The 22,595-nt window shown below is 49.7% G+C and overlaps 1 protein-coding gene across 3 annotated transcripts in view; it reads left to right on the forward strand.

Moving 5' to 3' along the window:
- Nucleotides 1-22,595, forward strand: part of TBCD (tubulin folding cofactor D) — a 165,362-nt gene that overhangs the window by 119,993 nt on the left and 22,774 nt on the right. For 2 of the 3 annotated variants that reach the window (XM_057714659.1, XM_057714661.1), the window contains exons 21-26: nt 878-938; nt 2,289-2,311; nt 9,274-9,305; nt 16,462-16,524; nt 17,462-17,538; nt 18,925-19,006. In XM_057714659.1, the coding sequence (XP_057570642.1) occupies nt 878-938; nt 2,289-2,311; nt 9,274-9,305; nt 16,462-16,524; nt 17,462-17,538; nt 18,925-19,006 (338 nt within the window). The remainder of the gene's footprint in view (nt 1-877; nt 939-2,288; nt 2,312-9,273; nt 9,306-16,461; nt 16,525-17,461; nt 17,539-18,924; nt 19,007-22,595) is intronic. The other variant, XM_057714660.1, reaches the window with a different exon arrangement.

The raw sequence follows: 22,595 nt of genomic DNA on the forward strand, positions 1-22,595 counted from the left end.
TTGGACTCCAGCTTGAGGAAAACTATTTTAAGTTGCTTCCTGTCCCTCGAGGTGATTCCCTGGGGGCCCAATGATAGTGGGTCCAAGTTGACCCTATTCCTCTCCCCAGGGGTCCCGGGGATTTCAAGTCGTGTCCTGTCCTGCCCCTGCTCAGACTCACAACCACGGTTCGTTTGAAGGACTTCTGCGAGGGGGTGAAATGGCACCTGTGGGCTTGGCCAAGGACCTGGCATTTATGGAATCCTCTCCTGGTGCAGCCACACAGGACGCACCCAATCCCCCAGCAGCGAGTGTGACAGCACGTGCCCCCCAGGGAAAGCTGGAGAGACCAGCGCCCGGGGGGTTTTTTGGGGGCTGGTCGTGTAGGTTCTCTACCTGCCATGAACTCAAATCCCAGACTCTTGCAAGAAATCAGGTTTTAGCATAAGCCATGTGGTTTGTGCAGTCTGGGCAGTTAGGGAATGGGGAGAGCCCCCCTGAAATCCAGGTTTCTGAGTGTTGAGCAGGCCTGTCCAGGGCAGCAGTGAGGCTGCTGGCTGTAGGGCCCTGACTGCAGCCTCAGCCATTGTGGTCTTTTCCCGAGCAAGCCACTCGGCATATGGAAGCCAGGCTGCTCCCCATCTCGGGGCCTTAGATGCTTCCCGAACTTGGGGTCCCCGCTCTCAAGCAGACGCCTCTGTCCTCATCACAGGCCTGTCCCTATTGTCTGCTAACCACTGACTGAGACGCTCCTCCGTCTACCCCCTTGAGCGGTTGTGCCTTCGGAGACGCCCCTGCAGGCGCTTGTGGGCTGGGAGCTGGTGGGGCACTGGGTGTGCACGCGGGGTCTCCCTGACGCTCTCCCAGGCCCTCACACGTCGTGTTTGAACTCCTGCAGGCCCGTCTCAGACTTCCTGGATGAGAAGACCGTGCAGGGCCTGAAGCAGATCCACCAGCAGGTCAGTGTGCAGCCTGCAGGGCCGCCCCCTCCTCGTTCTTCCAGTGCTTGGGGCCCCCGCCTGCCCCCACGTCCTCCTGCCCCTCAGCCCTGAGCGAAGCCCCGAGGGTCAGTCTTGGGGCTGTGGGTGCCTACCCTTGGGGTGAGCTCAGGCTCTTCCGTGTGGCCAGGTGTCCTCTGCTGGACATTGCAGAGAGCGCCCGCCTCTCGTCTAGTCCTGCTGTGCTGCCTGGCCACCCTCCTTGCTTGGCGGCGTCTTGACGTGATGGCAGGTGGGTGGTGGCACACAGAACAAGCCCGAAGGCCTTGTACCCCCAGCTGTGCCTTCACGGTGAGGGGAGCCCCGCGTCTGAAGTCACACTCAGGGTTGTGTATGTACTTCTCTGGGGAGGAGGTGGGTGCATTTTTCTGGGTTTTTGAGATTTTCAAAGGCTTCTGTGAGTCAAAATTGGTGAAGTATGAACTGTGGGCCTTAATGTTATAGGATAACGCAGAAGTTACTCTTGAGGTGTTACATGGCTTTACTGTTTGTTGTTCTGAGTAGAGTTTTCTTTCTTTAAGATTTACCTCTTAAAAAAAGATTTACCTCATTAGGTAATAATGCACCATTTTGACGTCTTTCCCTCATCCCGTTGGTGCCGTTAACTTTCTTTTCTGTTTTGGCAAAGCTGTACCATCTGTTCAGGTGTGTTTCTCACCTTTAGAGTGGAGTCTGGTGCTCACTTGACACTGTCAAGCCGGGCTGGCACCGTGTGGTGCAGGAGGCGGGCGGTTCAGCGTGGGGACTGTCCCATCCTCAGCTGCTTTTTCTGTAGAGTCTGGGTGATAGTGGAACCTACTTGCTTGAGTTTCCGTGAGAATTAAAGAAAGCGTCTGGAGAGTTGAGTGGGGTTTTGGCACAGCGTGAACTTTCAGTGAGCGGTGGCTGGGATGGTAGGTAGTGATGAGGCTGTGAAGTGCTTCTCTGAGTTCCTTGCAAGGAGAAGGACCGTCAGGATTAGCTCACTGCCTAAGGGGCTGTTGAGGGGCAGGTCCGGGTATCCAGGCTTATGGGCTGGCCACCCTCTTCCTCCCCTCTCTGACCCTGGTTTCCCTTCCAGGAGAGGGAAGGAGGGCTCTGGGCTGTCGTGAGGATTAAAGGCGATAATGCTTGGGGGTCTTAGTGAGGGCGGGGCTTGTTAGCGAGGTGCTCCTGGAGAGTGGGGTGGGCTCCATCACCCCTTCTGGGAAACGCCCACCCGTGCGTTTCTCTTGCTTCTCCTTTTGATGCTTGTTAATGTTATATACCTGCTGTGTTATTTTTTTAAATCCTAGTAATTTAAATAACTAACTTTCAATTCTTTATTTTTAGCTTTACGATCGTCAGTTATACAGGTAAGCTTTCCACACCTGAAGTTTTATGTTTTGTGAAGAAAATACTGGGCTGGCAATCAAGGGCGTCTCCCAAGTGGTCCTTGCCAAATCGTCTGTGCTTGTCCTATTTGAGGGGGTCAAGAGCCGTAAGGGGCGTGATTGGATTCTGAGCTTCACTGATGATGTGGCGAGAAGCTTACTCGTTTGACTGTGGAGTCTGACGGGGTTGGTGTCTGTGGACAGTCCACCCACAGCTGCGGCACCGCCTGGATCTGCCTTCTGCCCTTTGCAGCGGGTCCCCTCCTTCCTGGCGGCTGTGGTCTGCCCTCTGAGTGTCACGTGGATAGACCCATACTGTGGAGTCTTGGGGTCTGGTCTTTTTCACTGAGTGTGCTGTTTCTGAGATTCACCACGTGGTTAGTGTACAGTGGTGTGTTCTTTTTTTTTTTTTTTTTTTTTAAGCTCTTCATTGGAATATAATTGCTTTGCACTCTTGTACCAGCTTATGAGGTACACCAAAGTGAATCCACTGTATTTATACACACATCCCCATATCCCCTCCCTCCCGCGACTCCCCCCTACCCTCCCCGTCCCGGCCCTCTAAGGCATCACACATTATCGAGTTGATCTCCCTTTGTTATACAGCAACTTCCCGCTGGCTATCTGTTTTACAGTTGGTAGTGTATATATGTCTATGCTACTCTCTCACTTTGTCCCAGCTTCCCCTTTGCCCCCTGCACCCCCCAGACCCGTGTCCTCCAGTCCATTCTCTGCATCTGCATCCTTTTTCTTTTCCTGTCACTGGGTTCATCAGTACCAGTTTTGTTTTTTTTTTTTTTTTTAGGATTCCGTATATATGAGTTAGCATACAATATTTGTTTTTCTCTTTCTGGCTTACTTCACTCTGTATGACAGACTCTAGGTCTATCTACCTCATTGCATATAGCTCCATTTCATTCCTTTTTATGGCTGAGTAATATTCCATTGTATATATGTGCTACATCTTCTTTATCCATTCATCTGTTGATGGGCACTTAGGTTGCTTCCATGTCCTGGCTATTGTAAATAGTGCTGCAATAAACATGATGGTAAATGTTTCTTTTTGGATTATGGTTTTCTCTGGGTATATGCCCAGTAGTGGGATTACTGGATCATATGGTAGCTCTATTTTTAGTTTTTTAAGGAACCTCCAAACTGTTTTCCATAGTGACTGTACCAACTTACATTCCCACCAATGGTGCAGGAGAGTTCCCTTTTCTCTACACCCTCTCCAACATTTGTTGTTTCTAGATTTTTTGGTGATGGCCATTCTGACCGGTGTGAGGTGATAACCTCATTGTGGCTTTGACTTGCATTTCTCTAATGATTAGTGAAGTTGAGCATCTTTTCATGTGTCTGTTGGCCATCAGTGGTGTGTTTTTTTGTAGTGCTGTGTGGTGGTCAGTGGTGCGTGTCCTTGGCGTGTTTATTTGCTCGCCATGTGATGGACTTCTGGGTTGTTCCAGCTTTTGGCTTTTTCAAAATAAAGCTTCTGTGAACATCAGCATACGAGTCTTGGTGTGGACGTATGTTCTATTTTCTTGGGTGAATACCTCGGAGCGGTGTTGCTAGGTCTTGCAGTGCGGTGTGTCTAAGGCACCCTCACCAGCACTGGGAGTGGGCAACCTTAAGCTGGGGCTGATCGGTGGGTGTGGGGGGAGCTTGTCACCACTTTAATTTGCATACCCGGGGCCTGGTGACCTTGACACCTCCTGTGCAGACTGGCTGTCCTTCCTCTTCTGTGAAGTGACTGTTCAGATCTTTTGCTCATAAAAAAAATCTCATGCTCTGTCGTCTTCTTACCAAGCTGTCATTGCTTTTGTCATGCTCTGGGCACGAGCTCTTTGTAGACATGTGATTTGCCAGAATTTTCTCCTAGTCTGTGGCTTGCATTTCGCTTTTCTTCTTGTGTTTTTAACGTAAAACTGTGCAGGGCAGTGGACGTCAGTCTGTTCTTGTTCGAGGTGTTCTCATTTTGGCCGGTCTCCCTGCCTCCAGCTTTGCTGGCAGCCCTGGGGCCTGCTGTGACCTTCCCGCCCAGGGCAGCTGGGGCCCCACGAGGGCTTCTCTCAGAGGTCACTTATGTGACCTCCCAATTAGCTGGCGTCACCTTCTGCTGATGTGGATCTGGTCTAAATTGGTGCTTATAATTTAAACTTGATCTTCTTTAAGTCTGCATGCCCTGCCTTATTTCAGAATCCCTTTCCGGGACAGGTCTGTCCCTGGTGAGCGTGCTCACTGATGATCGGACCTGCCCGCTTCACGGACCTCCCTGTGGCCAAGCATAGGCACGAGCAGGCCCCTCGCATCCTACAGCACCTCCAGGGTGTGGGCCGTGTCTGTGTCAGGACCCTCCGTGGCTTCCGTGGTTGGTGTGGAGGCGGGCCAAGGTCTCAGGGCTCTTTGGTGGTGTCTGTTCCCTGTTTAACGGTCCTTCCCTTAGAGGCGTCCTGCAGGTGATAAACTCTGCTGAGTGATTCTCCTCCTGGGTGGGTGAAGCCTGCTGTAGACCTGGACCGATGGGCATGGCCCTGCCTCCGGGTTCCTGCTTCCTGGATGGAGGCCCGGAGGGGGTTCCCGTGGGGAGGCCTGTGGGCCGCTCTTGGCTCTTTCCCTGACATTGCTGCTTTTCGTCTGTTTTGATAGAAAGGAGCGACTCACTTCCTCTTATTTAAAAATGTGTTCGTTTCTGGTGAAATGGCTTGAACTCCGCTGGACTAAGCATGCATGAGGCAGGCAGTGAGCTGTGTGTGGGACAGTGGCCACCCGGGGCCGTTGTGCTTATGTCTGTATGGCTGTCTTTGGAGCTGAAGGCTTCTGATGATATCCGTTAGCATCTTACAAATTCCAAATGCGTATCTGCTCTTTGCCTTTAAATTTTCTTTTCTAGTGATAAGTCTCAAAAATAAATAGAAAATAACCCTCTTCAGTGAGGCCAGTGTAGGAAGATAATGTGTGTGGCCTCTGGTACAACAGAGGCTCTGGGTGCCTTGGCTGCCTTTGGTCATGAAGTGTGACTCCCACACAGGTCTCAGCCAGAGGCCCTGGCACTGACCACAGAAGGAGGGTCACACGGCCCTGCAGGACCAGGCCCGAAGGCTCTTGGTGGGCTTGAATGCGAGGCGTCCTGTCCTTCTGATCTGTTAGATCCAGCTTAACCCCATTATTTCCTTTGAGTATTTTCTTATTGTGAGTTTGGGGGTCCCCAAGACGACCCTCAGGCTCAGCGACTTGCTGGTGGAAGGACACAGAGCTCAGCAGAGCTGTTATGCTTGTGGTTATGGCTTGTTGCAGCAAAAGGATACAGGTTAAAAGCAGCAACATAAAGGACCTGCAGGACAGAGTCCAGGATAGACCAGGCACCAGCTTCCTGGATCCCTTCCCTCTGGAGTCACGCGGAATCCTCCCAGTGGCTACTTGTGGCACATGCACAGCTGTTGCCACTCAGGGCACCCCCCCCCCCCGGGGGGGGGGGGGGGCTTGGCATCCAGGGTTTCCATTGGGTCGAGCTGATTCCCTGTGACCTGAGGCCCCACCATAGATGGCACTGCCTGCATAGACCTCCCAACAGGCAGAGCCTTGTAGGGGCTCGGAGGTGACCTCCCACAGTTGGGACAAAGTGCCAGACCCTTCCTTCCTTGGCCCTGACCTCCAGGAAGCAGCCTCGGCTACGGAAATAAATCCTCTGTCCTTGAAGGGACCCCTTAGGTCTGCCTAGTGCTAGAGCTGTATGTCCCATGTGACCTGCAGATCTGCCCACAGCAGCAAAAGGACACAGGACCGGAGCATCCTGTAGGTTCTTATAAGCTCACGGGGCTGTCCTGTGATACCCTGGGGTGGTCATTGCTGGCTGGCTGTGTGGGGTCTTGCTGGGAGGACCGCTGCGTGCAGGGAGAGCTCTGAGCACTTGCTATGTCCAGCAGGTTGGAAGGAAAATTCCCTGTTGGGGAGGGGCAGGAGGGTGAGGACTCCTGGCCAGGCTGCGTGGTGCTCCTGTCTTGCTGAGAATGCCCGAGCTCTCAAACCCGGCAAGTGCTTCCCGTCAGCAGGCCTGAGGCGCTCTGGGGAGCCCTTGTTGAATTTCCTGTGACACTTGAGTGCATGGTGGCCTCATTGCTTGTGATGGCCACGTCCCAGTCCCTGCATGTCACCCAGCAGTGTCAGGCCCTCTTGCAGGAGTGGTGACAGGCCCTCGTTTGCAGAACAGAAGCGTGAAAGTCTTAATCTTAAAGAAATGTGAACTGTGGGTAAGTGGAAATGGAAGCTCATGTAGTTGAGGGAGATGGATCTTGATCTTGGAGGGAAAGGCAAGGTGCATGTGGGATTTGCACCAGCCCTCTGCTCTGGTCCCCTGGAGTGTGTGCTCCTTGCCCCTCTATGAGTGAAGCAGTCTGCCCTTGGGAGGCCGCCTGGTGTCCTTGGAGCCGTGACCGTGCGGCCCCACCAGTGCCGGGTCCCCTTGGTCTCTTTAGGGCCTCCCCTTGCGATCTGAGTGATGCTGGGAATGGCGTTCTCTTTGGCAGACTGTGCTCAGAAGTCTTCCTGGGAGAAGGTGTAGCCAGGACTGATTTTCTCTAACCCCCAGCATTTTATCTTGCAAAATTATGGGTCTAAATAAAATTAAAAGAATAGTGCAGTGAATATCTATTCACCCTTCCCCACCTCTGTCAGCTGTTAATAACATTTTGACTGTTTTATCTCAGCTAGTGTTTGTCTCTCTATATATATGTGTATTATTTGTTTCTCTTTATGGAAAGTAAGTTGCGGACACGTTCCTTCCTCTTTAAAACTTGAGAAAGTATCAGGGAAGAGCAGGGACTTTCTCCTGTGTAACCCCGTACAGCCAGTGTCCCCACCACACCCAGGAGAGTTGGTGTGACCTCGGTGACCTGTGAGCACAGGTTCCTCAGGTCTTCAAATGCTCTCCGTAGCCTTTCCCCCTTGAACTAGGACCTGCTTAAGTTCATGTACTGTGTTTGGTGTTACTCAGTCCCCTCTCTTTTTGTTGTTCATGATACAGCCTCTTTGTAAGCGTTCAGGCCAGTTGTGTTGGGTAACGTTCCACATTCTGGGTTTGCTGTGTTGTTTCTGCATGGCTGGATCTCGCTTACCCACGGTGTGGCTGGCGTGACCGGCATGGACACTTGTGTTGCCTGTGAAGGAGGTGTGCCGGTGCACTGTCCCTAGTAAAAACGCTGAGTTGATCCCTGGGTTCAGGGACGACCTCCAGAAGGTCAGATGTCCCAGTGAGAGAGGTGCATCCCCTTGCAGCTAGTGACTGACCTGCGGTGTGTGGATCCCTGGTTTCCAGCACCTGCCTGCCTGCCTGGCCTGAATCAGTTGTCACTCTGGGGCCTGCCAGAGGGTGCTCGGCTGATTCCGTTATTCTTTCTACATTCGTTTTCTGGGATTTATCTGGAAAGAGCGTCCCTCCTCACCTCAGCCCTGCTCTCTCTCTTTCTAATCACTATAGACTCATGGGTCCTTTTCCCCCAAGTGTGTTGTAATCCAGTAACATCATTGTTATTCTTTCTGTTGCTCAAGCTGTCCCGTATTTGGCCCGCAGGAGCCTGTTTAAATGGACTCTGCTGTCATTTTTACATGATTCACTTAGACTTTGAGCAATATCTTTTTAAACTTCTTCGTTTCTATTACTTTGGTTTCTGTTTCTGTCATCATTGATTGCATTCAGTGCAGCTTTCCTTTTCAGATCTGCGTTATTTCTTGGGGTTCCATGCGTGCCTGTTATCTCTCAGTCTCTCTCCTCCCTCCTTGGACATGTGCAGAAGCTGAGAGCTGTTCTGATGACCCCGCATGTTCATCCTGTTGTCTTGAGTGCTTCTGGGTCTGGTTGTGTGCGTTGGTTTTCCTGGAGTTGTGGGTCGTGTTTTCCTGGTAATTCTCGGTTGGATGCCAGGCTTTGTGGTGTTTTCATCGCTGGGCGCCGGCTGCTGCTTTCTGGTGGTGTTCGGTTGGTGGGATCGGTTGGATCCTTTCAAGACCTGCTCTAAAGGCCTGGTGGGGCCAGAACAAGCCAGCTGACTGCCGAGGTGGCCCTTCTGAGGATTCTGCCGAAGCCTCGTGCGTGACCAGGCCTGTGCTCTGGCTGATGCAGGCTCCTCCCAGCCCGTATGAGTCCCTGCAAGTGCACTGCCTTCTCTGTATGAGCACTTCCCTCCTTGCAGGCTCGGGTAGTTTCTTTTCTTGCACGTGCAGTTGAAGGTCCTCACTGTGTCTCTGCTGCTCCCCAGGCCCTCAGACTCCGGCCGCCTTAGCCTCCTCACCTTCCGTCTTGACCTCTTGACTCTGCAGGACAGGCAGCTCCGCTGGGCTTCACTGCTGTGCCCTGGGCTCTGGGGTTGGCTGCTCCTCCCCTCGTCCCAAGACCTCTGTTTTCCAGCATCTGAACCTTTGTTTATTTCGTCCAGTGTTCCACTTGTTAAAGGCAGGAGGGCAAACTTGAATCCTGTTCGCCTACCTGGGCCAGGAGCCAAAGTCTCATAAATTTCCTACCTCCCCCTGGAGTGTTCCTCAGATTCACACCCATCACTTTCCAGTTGTCAGCGTCCGAGGTCAGTCAGGGTCCACACGGGCAGCATTTCCTCTCCCCGGTCCTGCTGGATGATAATATTTTTCTGGTGCCTGAAGTTCCTTTAATTTTTACAAAGTGAGAATTGAACAGTATTTGGAATTTGTTGTATGTGATTGTGCGATGTGATTAACACCAGTGATTAGAGTCTCCAGTAAAAACGGAAAATCATCTAGAAGGTGGTCACAGCACATATTTTCATTTCTTTTCATAAAAAGTAGTTCATACTTCCAACAACAAATGCAACTAACATAATACTTTCTGGATCCTGAAGTTACATCTGTTACTTGGTGAAGATATGTTATGTTGTTTTGTGTAATGAGATTTAACCTTGAATGTTTTTATTAATTTTCAGGGGTCTGGGAGGAGAACTCATGAGACAAGCAGGTAGGTCTGAATGACAGAGGCTGCAGATTGTGGGCTGTGGTCCTTTCTCCCCACCATTGAGGGAAGTCCTCAGGGCATCTATTTCATTGTTTGCAACACTGTGAAGTTCCCTGATAGGTCTGTTTGCCGTGAGAAGTGGCCGAGCGGTTTCCTGGTCCGTCACCGTGGCGGTGCGCCTGGCCTGCACGTTGTAGCTCCGGGGCTGCCCGCCCAGTCTGTTGCTTCTCCTGGGTGTGTTCAGCTTGAAGCTCTGACTTCCAGCCTCTGTGGAGTTTGATATATTTCAGTAGCCACAGGGCTGGCAGCGCCTGGGGTGGGCCGCGTGAAGGGTGGGCTGGGCAAGCAGAGGCACGATTTGTCCTTCACGAAGGGATGGTGACGTGAGGGGTGGCGAGCGGTGCCACCTCTCCTCCTCAACACTGTGTTTAAAGGTAGCTGTAGAGCAGAAAACAGGTCTTTAAGATTATATTTAAATGTTTTCAGGGGACTCAAAAGATGCCGACACGTAAATATCTGGATTTCCTGAAGCCTTTTTGGCTAAACCGACTAGAAAACCCAGGACTCAGTGCTTATCAGGCACCGGGTCAGTCCTGGCCCCAAGCTGGGCTGGGGTCCAGGAGAGCCCCTCACCCCGGGAGGGGGAGGGCGGGGGGGCGGTGGTCAGTTGGCCCCCGTGTGACGGATGTGCCCTCAGCATGCCGGGGTTGGCGGGCCGCCACAGAACACGTCTGCTTGGCCAGGGACGGGGACGGGTCGGTACGCCGGAGGGTGATAGGGCAGCGTCCCAGTCCTGACTTCGCCTGCCTGTCCCCTTCCCGCCAGGCTGAAGTCGTTTGTTGGGATCAGCCTGAGCTCCCGAGTCCTCGGTGCAGCCCGCTGGCCGTATCTTCCGGGCCCTCTGGTGCGTGTGGTTGTTTCTTTCTGTCCTGGGACTCTTGTCCCCTTCTGGAGCATTCCATCCTGCCAGTTCCCACGGTTCCTTTTTGATCTTCTTCCCGTGTGCCCCTGCCTGTCCCCTCTGCCCCTCCAAGTGTTCATATCTGCCAGTAGACACTTGTTCCTGGGAAGGGGGTTACAGGGTCCCTTACTGCTCTCATTTGTCCCAAATCCTCTTCCTCACAAAAAACTGCTGGCTTTCTTCTTCTGCCTCAGTGCTTGCTTGACTGGGATTCTCAGTGTTTTTAGGAGCAGCTCCTTGAAGGGGAGATCCCCCGTCAGCCCAGCTGCTGGCGACAGCCACTGCTTCAGGGATTCCTTCAGGTAGTTGTTCCGTCCTCATCAGTTCGTGTCTCAGGAAGCTGGGATCATGTTGCATGTAGCCTCCCATGCCAGCTGGGTGAGCTGCTCACGGCTGCAGAGTGGCTGCTGTGACTGTGTTACCCCATCACAAACACCATCAGAGTGCCGGAGAAATGCCTTCTTGGGACAGAGAGTGCGTGCCGGAAAGGACATGTACTCCCGTGCCGTTCCTAGGCTGCTGCCTGTGTGCTTCCTGGAGCGTGCCGGCAGCCCGATGGACAGATGAAGGGGAGGAGCAGGGTTTGGCTGCCTCTTGTTACTGCTTCTTGGAGACGGCACTGGAAAGATTCGAGACGGAGTGGCCACTGCCCCCACGTCCTCAGCTGTGTCTTACTGGCTGTTGAACCCATCTGTTGAATTCTTAATTCCTGTGTGTTTGGCTTTCATAATTTCTATTTATCTTTCATAGTTTCTGTATCCTTGTCGTGGTTTTCAGTCATTTCTTTCACCTCTTTGAACACAGTGAGCACAGTTTATAATCTGTCTCTAAAAGGCACCACTGTCTAGTCCTTCAGTGGTTCTGTCTGTAAAGGCCTGGACGTTGGGTACGAAAAATTACAGCAGTACTTTGAGGGCTAGAAATGTCTCCTCTCCCAGAGGGCCTTTACCTTTGCTTCTGGCTGGACGTGGGGGATTCAATGCTGGGCTTCAGCTAGCTGACCCAAACTTTATACTTACTTTTAGGGTGTGGTTCTTTGGATTCAAAACCTTTCAGAAGCCCTGAACGTCCAGGTTTTGTCCCACCACCCCTTCGAGGCTCCTAGAAGCCCTGGTTGTCTTCCTGGGTTTGAGTGCCTCCCCCAGGGCCCCTGAAACAGCTCAAGGAGAAGCCACTGTCCCTGCTGGGCCTTCCCTCCCTTGGTGGCTCAGCAGTGACTCTGAGTGCTTACTGTTTGATTTTAATTTTGTCCAGCATTTTAAAAATGTCTTAGCTGTGGGGTGGTTTGGATTACCTAGTGTATTAGTTTTTTTAACCCTTTTTGTTGTTGTTGTTCTTTTATTATTATTTTTTTAAATTTTATTTATTTATTATTTTTTGGGGGGTACACCAAGTTCAATCATCTGTTTTTATACACATATCCCCATATTCCCTCCCTTCCTTGACTCCCCCCCCTCGCGTCCCCCCCACCCTCCCCGCCCCGGTCCTCTAAGGCATCTTCCATCCTCGAGTTGGACTCCCTTTGTTATACAACAACTTCCCACTGACTATCTGTTTTACAGTTGGTAGTATATATTTGTCTGTGCTACTCTCTCGCTTCGTCTCAGCTTCCCCTTCACCCCACGCCCCCTCCCAAACCTCCAGTTCTCCAGTCCATTCTCTGTATGTGCGTCCTTGTTCTTGTCACTGAGTTCATCAGTACCATTTTTAGATTCCGTATATGTGAGTTAGCAAACAATATTTGTCTTTCTCCTTCTGACTTACTTCACTCTGTATGACAGACTCTAGGTTTATCCACCTCATGACATATAGCTCCATCTCATCCCTTTTTATAGCTGAGGAATATTCCGTTGTATATATATGCCACATCTTCTTTATTCATTCGTTTGTTGATGGGCATTTAGGTTGCTTCCATGTCCTGGCTATTGTAAATAGTGCTGCAATAAACATGATGGTACATGTTTCTTTTGGGATTATGGTTTTCTTTGGGTATATGCCCAGGAGTGGGATTACTGGATCATATGGTAGTTCTATTTGTAGTTTTTTTAAGGAACCTCCAAATAGTTTTCCGTAATGGCTGTACCAACTTACATTCCCACCAACAGTGCAGGAGAGTTCCCTTTTCTCCACACCCTCTCCAACATTTGTTGTTTCCAGATTTTGTGATGATGGCCATTCTGATTGTTGTGAGGTGATACCTCATTGTGGCTTTGACTTGCATTTTTTTTAACCTTTTATCTTGAAATAATTGTCAACTTACAGGAAGTTATAAAGTTGGTACATAGAGCTCTCTGCTGCTTTCACCCAGCCTCCCCTGTGACAGCATCTTAGGGTATAACGTCAAAGCTGTGAAGTCAGTGTTGGCACCCTCCCGCTAACTAGACAAAAGACCCCACTCAGGTTTCACCAGTTTTCACGTGCATCTAGGTTTCTGCAGCTGCGCTCACATGAGTCCAGCCAGCACCGGTTGAGGTGCAGGACTGCTCCCTGCATGGCCTCCTGCTGCCCCTGCCTCATGCCCTCCCTGTCCCCGGGCAGCCATTTATCTCTGTTTGTCCCAGTATTTTGCCGTTTCGAGCTCGTTGTGTGGATGGAATCACGTGGCGTCCCCTTTGGAGGTTGACTTCATCCATAAGCATCATGGCCCTGAGACCCATGCAGACAGTTCACGTGCTCATAGGTTGTCTTTCTTGTCTCCTTGTCTGGTTGCACCAGAGTTTGTTTTAACCCTTTGCCTGTGAAAGGGCTGATTGCAGCTTTTGCTGTTGAGAATAAGGCTGCCAAGTACATTTTGCATACAGGTTTTTGTGTGAACATAACTTTTCATTTCTCGGGGATAGATGCCCAAGAGTTTCATTGCTGAGTCATATGGTAAGTATCTGTTTCCTTTTGTGAGAAACTCCCAAACTGTTTCCAGAGTTTCTGTGCCATTTTACGTCCCCACCAGCAGTGCCTGAGAGTTCCAGTTTCTCCACATCCTCACCAGTACTTGGTATTGTCACTGTTTTTAGCCTTGGCTGTTGTAGTAGGTTTGCGATGATACCTCATTGGGGGTTTAATTTCATTTCCTTAATGGCTGGTGATACTGAATATCTTCTCATGTGCTGTTTTTTGTTGTTGTTGTTTGTTTTTTGTTTTTAACTTGATAAAATACATTTAAAGTTCATATGCAGGGAGAATATCCAGGAAAATTATTTTTAATTAGTAACAGGGCTTGGGTTCTCAAGTCCTTAAGATGTCCTGTGAACTGCTCTGTTCAAAGCAGAATGGCATTTCTTAGGAGCAGGCAAATAGATTGGTAAAACACAAGAGAATTGGAAATAAAAACACACGTGGGATTTGGCGTGTGACGTAGAATGTACGTGTTTCCAACCTCGGTGAAGAGGGCAGTTTACGGAGCAGGTGATGACTACACAGGGGCCATGTGGAAGAAAACAAAATTGTGTCCCTACTGCACATGTGTACAAAACTTAATTTGAAATTAACAGAAACTTAACTGATTCATTGCTGATTAACTAAAAACTTAAGTATAAAAAATATAATTTAAAAAACTTCAAAGAAATTTTAGGAGACATTAGAGGATCACGTTGGTCCCTAAAAACACTTTTTAATTTGGAAGTTTTCAAATCTACACAAAGCAGAGAGAAATAGTGTAATGGGTCCCATGTATCTGGCCCCAAGCTTCAGTGAGTAGATTTGCCCCTCTTGTTTTATCTGTTCCCTCGGCATATTCCTACCAGTCTGCCTCCCCTCCCCCCACCCCCGAATCATAAAGCAGATCCAAACACTGTTGTAGTAACACTGTACTGGTTAGTTCTAACTGGTGAGCACTGTTTTTTTGTTTTTTAAATTCGTTTTGTTTTATTTTTGGCTCTTGGCACATAACCACTTAACAGAATTAACAATCGTTCTACACCTAGAAATGAGCAACAGAAAATAGTTCGTTTAAATGAATATTAAAAGCTTTTGTATGGAGGAATATACCATTTATAAAATTAGACAAAACATAGATTTAGAGGTAATACTTGTACAGCAGTTGAAAGGTGAAGTTATTATTTATAGGCTGCAAGGACTTTTACAATTGCCAGTAAAAGATAAACAGTCTGGCTGAGAATTGGGCCATGCAGATAAGTGGACACTTCACCTGAGCGCAGACCCAGGTGGGCTCTGAGTTGGTGATGGGTGCTCAGCCTAGCCTGGTCACTGCGGAGATGCCGATTAGCTCCACGAGGAGGAAGCATCTCCTCGACCACGTTGGCTGTATCAGAGCTTGGTGGCCCTGCTGCCGACCAGGTTCTTGCTCTGGAGTGCGCTTGTTACAGTTTTCTCTGGTTGCCATGGGTGGTATCTCTTACGATTAGAAATGTGCAGTCTTTTGCCCTGCAGGGCCACTCCTGGGACTCTGCACCCAAACACACGTAGGGGTGATGGGCACCCTGATGGGCAGATGGCGGATGTGTGTGGCCACCTCATTTGAAGTGACGAAAACTGGAAGGAGAGCTTAACCCATGAAGAAATACTGAATAAATTGTTTCACAGCCATAGTGTGGGATGTTATCCGTCTACTAGAGAGCGTGGGCTCTCCCCCGGTTGGTTATGTTGTTAGAGAAAAAAAGCAGTTTGGTGGCTGGAGCTGTGTGCGAGGGCCTGTGTCCATCCTGATTCTGCAGGAATTTCTCGCCTCTGGCCCCCGAGTCCCTTCGTGCTGGGCTGGGCCACATTTGTGGTCACAGATAGTGTGAATCAGGAGCTGTGAGGAGGAGGGATGGTGTCACTCTGTCTGGAGCCTTCCATGCTCACACAGACTGCAGAGCTGTCTTCCTCACTGGCCTGACAGCATTTCAGATGACAGCCGCCACCTGTCCCTGGGGTCCCTGGGTGACCGTGATGGGCACCCCTGCTGGTACGTGATGGACGTACAGCGTGAACAGGGGAGCGTTTGTTGCCGTGGACGCTGAGCTTGAGGCTTTGTTGCTGCAGCGTCACCCAGCCCAGCCTGGCCACGTGGGGTGTCTGTGGTCTGTGACCCTCTGAGCACGGAGGGAGGTGCGGGAGCCACGCTCCAGCTCAGCTTAGCTTCGGGGCCAAGGTGGGAGCTAGGTGACGGAAGGAGTAGGGGCACGGAGCCGACAGGAAGGTGTGCCTGTGGTCTCTCAGCCTGTGAAGGTTCATGGGTGGAACCCCCCAAAGGCATGGCCCCCAAAATGTCAACAGTAGATATAAAAGTTTTTCATGGTATAAAATTTTTCATAGTGTTAGAATATTTTCAGCAGATGCAGATTACACATTCAGTAGGAGGAAACCACTAGGCTGTTTCCAATTTAGTGACAGGTGGGGTGCAGAGGCCACCGTCTTGTGTCTTGAGTGGGCAGCGTGCAGAGTCGTGCGGTCAGGATGGACTGAGGCATGTGGGCTATCGGCAGGCGCCGGGCAGTGTGTTGGGCAGGTCAAGTCACTGCAGTGGTCCCCATGGCGGAGCCCCCTTGGTGGGGAACCATCACGGCGAGGCAGCCAGATGGACGCTCAGGCGTCCTTGAGGTCGTGGCTGGTCGGTAGCTGTACTGGGCCGTGTTCCCGCCCATGGAAGTGGCAGTTTATTTATTAAAATGGACACTACATTATTCACAGAGGTCAGGGATTTACCAGAACTTGGAGCACTGCAGCTCATCTGGGGACTGTCCTATGGGGATGATGAGTGTTATCTCCTCTGACCCTGTCCTAACTCTGGTGCTGACCTGAGACGGGGGCACCGCCTTTGTCTTTGGAGCCCCTGTCCCCCAGGAGAACCTGCTTCTCTGTGGTCCTCGTTGGGCAGGTGCCTGCTGCTCGGCCACAGCTCCTGGTCACTTGTGGGTGTTGATGTCCCAACAGCCAAGTCGTCTCCATTGTGTCATCCTTGGGAATCCGAATGGGGGTCAAACCTGCAGCCTCCACGTGGCACTCCCTCGATTGGGCGGGGCTTCCGAGGGCACCTGCGTGATGCTGCTCCTCACGGGTCCTGGAGCTGCCCCCGAGCCTGGGCCAGGTCTGGTGCTGAGGACATTCTGGGGTCTTGCCTCTGGACACCAGCACCAAGGCATCGGGAGGGGTTGGGGGGAGGGGGTTGGTGTGGGCAGCTCTGGGCTCAGGTGCGGCAGGGTAGGTGCTGTGATGGGCACTTATGTGAAATGACATTGCGTTCATCCTTTTTCTTCCCAGTGTGCATTTTAATAGAAAACTTGTCCCTTTCCAAAATGCCCTTCAGAGGTGACGCTGTGATCGGTAAGTGCCTCTCTCCTCCAGTGACTCACATTGTGGCATTTTCTTCCAGAAGTACTTCAGCTTAAAAAGTGAAGACCAGCCTGTTAGGGTGGATAGTAAAGTTCCATCCTGTTAGAATCCTTGTTTTGAAGTTGCTGTAAGAACCCATTGTAAACAGTGAGTGTCCACCATGCTCTCTCCACAAAAACAGAGACTCTCCCTTCTCTTCCAAGGGGTCAAGCTCCTTCCTCAGAGCTTCTGACCAGGGCTGTGCCTGTCATGGCTGTGCCCAGCACTGGGCATTCTTGGCCGTTCGTCTCCCAGATGGCCAGGGCAAGGCCGAGGGGCAGGCTCTCATAGGGCGAGGGGAGGGCCAGCAGCTGCCGTGGCTCTCCCGGGAGTGGCGGCCAGGCCCCTGTGCAGGTCTGGGAGCCTCACCTCATTCTGTGGCACCTGGCCACAGAGAGGCAGTAAGAAAAGCCTTGAGGTCCCCTCCGCCACTGGGCTGTCCTGGCCCTTTGCTCCGCAGCCTCAGAAGTTCTGTAACTTAAAAAAAAAAAAAAAAGAATTGCGTAGATGTAGCGTTTTTTTCCAAGTATTGGATCAAATTGAATTGAGTGTTTGGGTTTTTATGGGTGGGAGTCTGAGGAGATTGTCTGGGGGAGAGGTACAGGAAAAGACTGCCTGCAGATTGCAGGTGTCATAAAAGAACAAAAACTTCCCCATTGTGACAGTGTTCACATTTCAACAGCGGAAAGAAAACGTTCCCCCTCTAGGTGGAGAGAGCGAGGGTCTGTAGGGTTTCGTTCAGCCCGGAGAACCATACCTCGGATTTCCTCTAGGTTCCTCCTAGAGGTCGCCACCTACTTTGACTTGAGAGGTAGAAGAAGGTTTGTGTGTTGTTTTTAATTTCATACAAATGTTCTTTACGGACTGAATGAATTTGTCTCTTTGACAGATGGTTGGCAGTGGCTGATAAACGACACCTTGAGAAACCTCCACATCGTTTCAAGTCACTCTCGACAACGGATAAAGGTGTGGGGAGCGAGGGCTTTCTGGCTGCTGCGCCGTGTAGAAATAATGACTCACTTTATTCTTTTATGGACACACATGATTGACGCATACCGTAACTGCCCTCGGAATTCTATGTAATTTATGATCAGGAAAATGAATGCAGCCATTACTGACCAGAATATTTCAGTTTTTTATTACTGGCTTTATTAATTATGTTTACCTTCTAGACGTTTTCCCCACACACTCCATGCCCTACTGGGCTGTAGAATTTTAAGGGTGGAAGCTCTGTCGGGGGTGCTCGTGTGCCAGCGAGCGAACGGCGCACAGAATCGTGTCAGCACGCCCGCGTGTGTGTGTGCGTGTGTGTGCGTGCGTGTGTGTGTGTGTCTCTCCCAGTGGCCACTGCTGTCCTGCCAGGACGGGGGAGCGTTGGAGTAGCAGCATGGCAGCCCTCACCCCTTGCGGAGGTGACCGCCTTGGGCAGTGGTAACGACTGGGCTCGGATGTCCAGGACGAAGGAGTGAAAGTACGTGTTGGTCTCCGGTCATTCGCCGCCTCCTGTGTGTCTCAGCGTTTCTGCTGGGTGAATGGAGCAAACCTTCAGCCCCTCCCTTTTGTAGCGTAACTTCGCCATCCCGCGGGGCCCCGGCGCAGTTTTACTGGTTGGATTTGAGTTCATGACCAGCGCCTCAGAATCTCCTCGCGAACACATCTTCACCGTTGGTTCGTACCAGCCGTGATCATGGTCCCTGTGATCTGTATGAGGACATCCCTCCCCCGGCACCTCTGTTGGGGCTCCCTGGTTCGGGGCAGCCACAGGAGGAACACATGAACCCAACATTTGCCCCTTGCTGTCTGTATGATTGAGAAAGGCGTAGGTGAGCAGCCCCACGTGCAGGCGACAGGAGGGGCTGCGCGTCCTGCGTGGGGCTGAGCTCCGCGCCTGCGCTTTGCACCCCCGCGCTGCCCTGCCCTCAGGTCGGCCCTTCCTCCTCGTCCAGCCCCTCCTGTTCCCAGCGTCCCTGGACCCCAGCTCCTCTCCAGGCAAGGCCTGTGCGTGGCTCACCGGGGGGCCTTGCACATTGCTTCTGGGTGTTTAACACACGTTTCCTTCATGACTTCTGCTGGGAAAGAATAAAACGCCACATTTTATTACCTGTCCACATTGGAAGACGTGCATTGCATGGAGGACATAATCGTGTTCTCTTCGGTGGAGTAGGTGCAGAGAATAATAAAGTTACGACTGTATCTGATGGATGGCGACGGCGATGACGCGCCCGTCTGCTGGAAAGGATGGCATCCTCCAGCCTCTGGGTCTTTCAAACCCAGTCACTGGCCTGGCTGCATGGCCGCCCGGCTGCTCCTGGTCCAGGAGCCGGAGGTTCACTCACGTCTGCTTCGTTTCAGGAGGCGGCTGTGTCGGCCCTGGCCGCCCTCTGCAGCGCGTACCATGCCCGGGAGCCTGGGGAGGCGGACCCCGCCGCGCAGGGTGAGTGGGCGCCTGTGTTCGGCCCCTCATCCTCCTGGGCTTGGGGGGGGTGGCGGTGGATGGGGCCTGGGGTTGGGGGGAAGAGTGGGCTCCAGGCCATGGGGTCACTGCCCCCTCCTTGGCCCGTCCCACCTCACCTGGCGCCCAGAGGAGCTCTCTGCAGGCAACACAGGGTCCACTTTCCTGGATGTTACCACTTTCCATGTAGAATCAGCTCTTACTTATTTCAGCAGTGTTTGCTTAAATTGTGTTATTAGTCAGCTTTCCCCCGTTTTGTGCTTTGGAGGCTTCCGTTACCATTGTGGAGCTCCCTGTCTCTGTGGAGGCCTCTCTTCCATCCTGTCCCTGGTGTTCCTTGGTGCCTGTCCTTTGTTATCGGGTGACTGTTTTCCACACTCGTTTCCCAGGCTCTGTCAGCTCAGAGTCATCTGCTTCTGCTGTCCTGCCACGTTCTCCTGATTTCACGCTTTCTCCTTGAAATCTGTTCATTCAGTGATTACTTCATTGACTTTTCTATTTCTTGGTAAAGTGTGTTTAGAATTTTGTATGACCCACGGGAGCACTTTCCTGGTGAGTGTCCTTCACGTATTAATACTTTGCTCCTTTCCTCTTCATGGGAACAGTGTCAGTGTAGCTGCCTTGCTGCATGTCATTGCATTGGTTGGGCTTTCCTGTGCCACCTCTGAGCTGGAGTTTATCTGACACATCACGTGGTCCTGTTTGTAGGGTCTAGTTCAGAAGTGTTTTTTTGTTTGTTTTTTTGGGTGTTTTTGGCCATACCGCATGGCATGCGAGATCTCCCAGCCAGGGATTGAACCCATGCCCCCTGCAGTGGAAGTGTGGAGTCCTAACCACTGCACAGCCAGAGAAGTCCCAGGAGTGTTAGTTTTGTATTGAAAAGCTTCATATTCACATGTTATGTGACCCCATACCTTTCCTTTATACCACCTTACAGAACATGATGACAGTTATTTCAAAAGTATATGAAACACTTTAAAAATTATTCTAACTATAGAAGAATCATGCATGCAGTAGTCTAAATCTACTTTCTGTGAATTTTTTCAAAAATAAGATATTCTGTAATTTGATCTTCTTACAGACTTTCCAAATTAATGATGTTATACTATGTCTCTTTACCGTAGGCAATTTTACGTAAAAGACAGCACAGCTGGTTCTCTGTATCTTTGGGTTCCACATCTAGAAAGTTCCAAAAAGTAAAATTTGAATTTGCTGTGTGTAGGCAGCTATTTGCATAACATGGACATTGTATTCACAGTGACGGACACAGCCCTGGCCTTGTGTTAGGTATCACAAGTCACCTGGAGATGATTTAAAGCGCATGGGAACTACACAGCAATATCACTGATGAATTTAGATGCAAAAATCCTCAACAAAATACTCGCCAACAGAATCCAGCAACACATGCAAAGGATCATACACCATGATCAAGTGGGGTTTATCTCTGGAATGCAAGGATTCTTTAATATACGCAAATCAATCAGTGTGAAACACCATATTAACAAACTGAAGGATAAAAACCACATGATCATCTCAATAGATGCAGAAAAAGCTTTTGACAAAATTCAACACCCATTTATGATAAAAACTCTCCAGAAGGTGGGCATAGAGGAAACCTACCTCAACATAATAAAGGCCACATATGACAAACCCACAGCAAACAGCGTTCTCAATGGTGAAAAACTGGATGCATTCCCTCTAAGATCAGGAACAAGACAAGGTTGTCCACTCTTGCCACTGTTATTCAACATAGTTTTGGAAGTCCTTGCCACAGCAGTCAGAGAAGAAAAAGAAACAAAAGGAATCCAAATTGGAAAAGAAGAAGTCAAACTGTCACTGTTTGCAGATGACATGATACTATACATAGAAAATCCTAAAGATGCCACCAGAAAACTACTCGAGCTAATCAATGAATTTGGTAAAGTTGCAGGATACAAAATTAACAGACAGAAATCTCTTGCATTTCTATACACCAACAATGAAAGATCAGAAAGAGAAATTAAGGAAAGTATCCCATTCACCATTGCAACAAAAAGAATAAAATACCTAGGAATAAACCTAACCAAGGAGGTAAAAGACCTGTACTCAGAAAACTATAAGACACTAATGAAAGAAATCAAAGATGACACAGACAGATGGAGGGACATACCATGTTCTTGGATTGGAAGAATCAACATTGTGAAAATGACTATATTACCGAAAGCAATTTACAGATTCAATGCAATCCCGATCAAATTACCAATGGCATTTTTCACAGAACTAGAACAAGAAATTTTACGATTTGTATGGAAACGCAAAAGACCCCGAATAGCCAAAGCAATCTTGAGAAGGAAAGACGGAGTTGGTGGAATCAGGCTTCCTGACTTCAGGCTATACTACAAGGCTACAGTGATCAAGACAGTATGGTACTGGCACAAAAACAGAAATATAGATCAATGGAACAGGATAGAAAGCCCAGAGATAAACTACAGTCAACTAATCTATGACAAAGGAGGCAAGGATATACAATGGAGAAAAGGCAGCCTCTTCAATAAGTGGTGCTGGGAAAACTGGACAGCTACATGTAAAAGAATGAAATTAGAACACTTCCTAACACCATACACAAAAATAAACTCCAAATGGATAAAAGACCTAAATGTAAGGCCAGACACTATAGAACTCATAGAGGAAAACATAGCAAGAACACTCTTCGACGTACATCACAGCAAGATCTTTTTTGATCCACCCCCTAGAATAATGGAAATAAAAACAAAAATAAATACGTGGGACCTAATGAAACTTCAAAGCTTCTGCACAGCAAAGGAAACTATAAGCAAGACGAAAAGACAACCCTCAGAATGGGAAAAAATATTTGCAAACGAATCAACAGGCAAAGGACTAATCTCCAAAATATATAAAGTTTATCCAGCTCAATATCAAAAAAACCAACAACCTAATCAAAAAATGGGCAGAAGACCTCAATAGGCATTTCTCCAAAGAAGACATACAGATGGCTAAGAGGCACATGAAAAGCTGCTCAACATCACTCATTATTAGAGAAATGCAAATCAAAACTACAATGAGGTATCACCTCACACCGGTGAGAATGGGCATCATCAGAAAATCGACAAACAGTAAATGCTGGAGAGGGTGTGGAGAAAAAGGAATGCTCTTACATTGCTGGTGGGAATGTAAATTGATACAGCCACTATGGAGAACAGTATGGAGGTTCCTTGCAAAACTGAAAATAGAACTACCGTATGACCCAGCAATCCCACTCCTGGACATATACCCAGAGAACACCATAATTCAAAAAGACACATGCACTCCAGTGTTCATTGCAGCACTGTTTACAATAGCCAGGACATGGAAGCAACCTAAATGTCCATCAACAGATGAATGGATAAAGAAGATGTGGTACATACATACAATGGAATGTTACTCAGCTGTAAAAAGCAATGAAACTGGGACATTTTTAGAGACGTGGATGGACCTAGAGACTGTCATACAGAGTGAAGTGAGTCAGAAAGAGAAAAACAAATACCGTATATTAACACATATATGTGGACTATAGAAAAATGGTACAGATCAA

This window comes from Hippopotamus amphibius, chromosome 17 (assembly GCF_030028045.1).
Source record: "Hippopotamus amphibius kiboko isolate mHipAmp2 chromosome 17, mHipAmp2.hap2, whole genome shotgun sequence".
NCBI lineage: Eukaryota > Metazoa > Chordata > Mammalia > Artiodactyla > Hippopotamidae > Hippopotamus > Hippopotamus amphibius.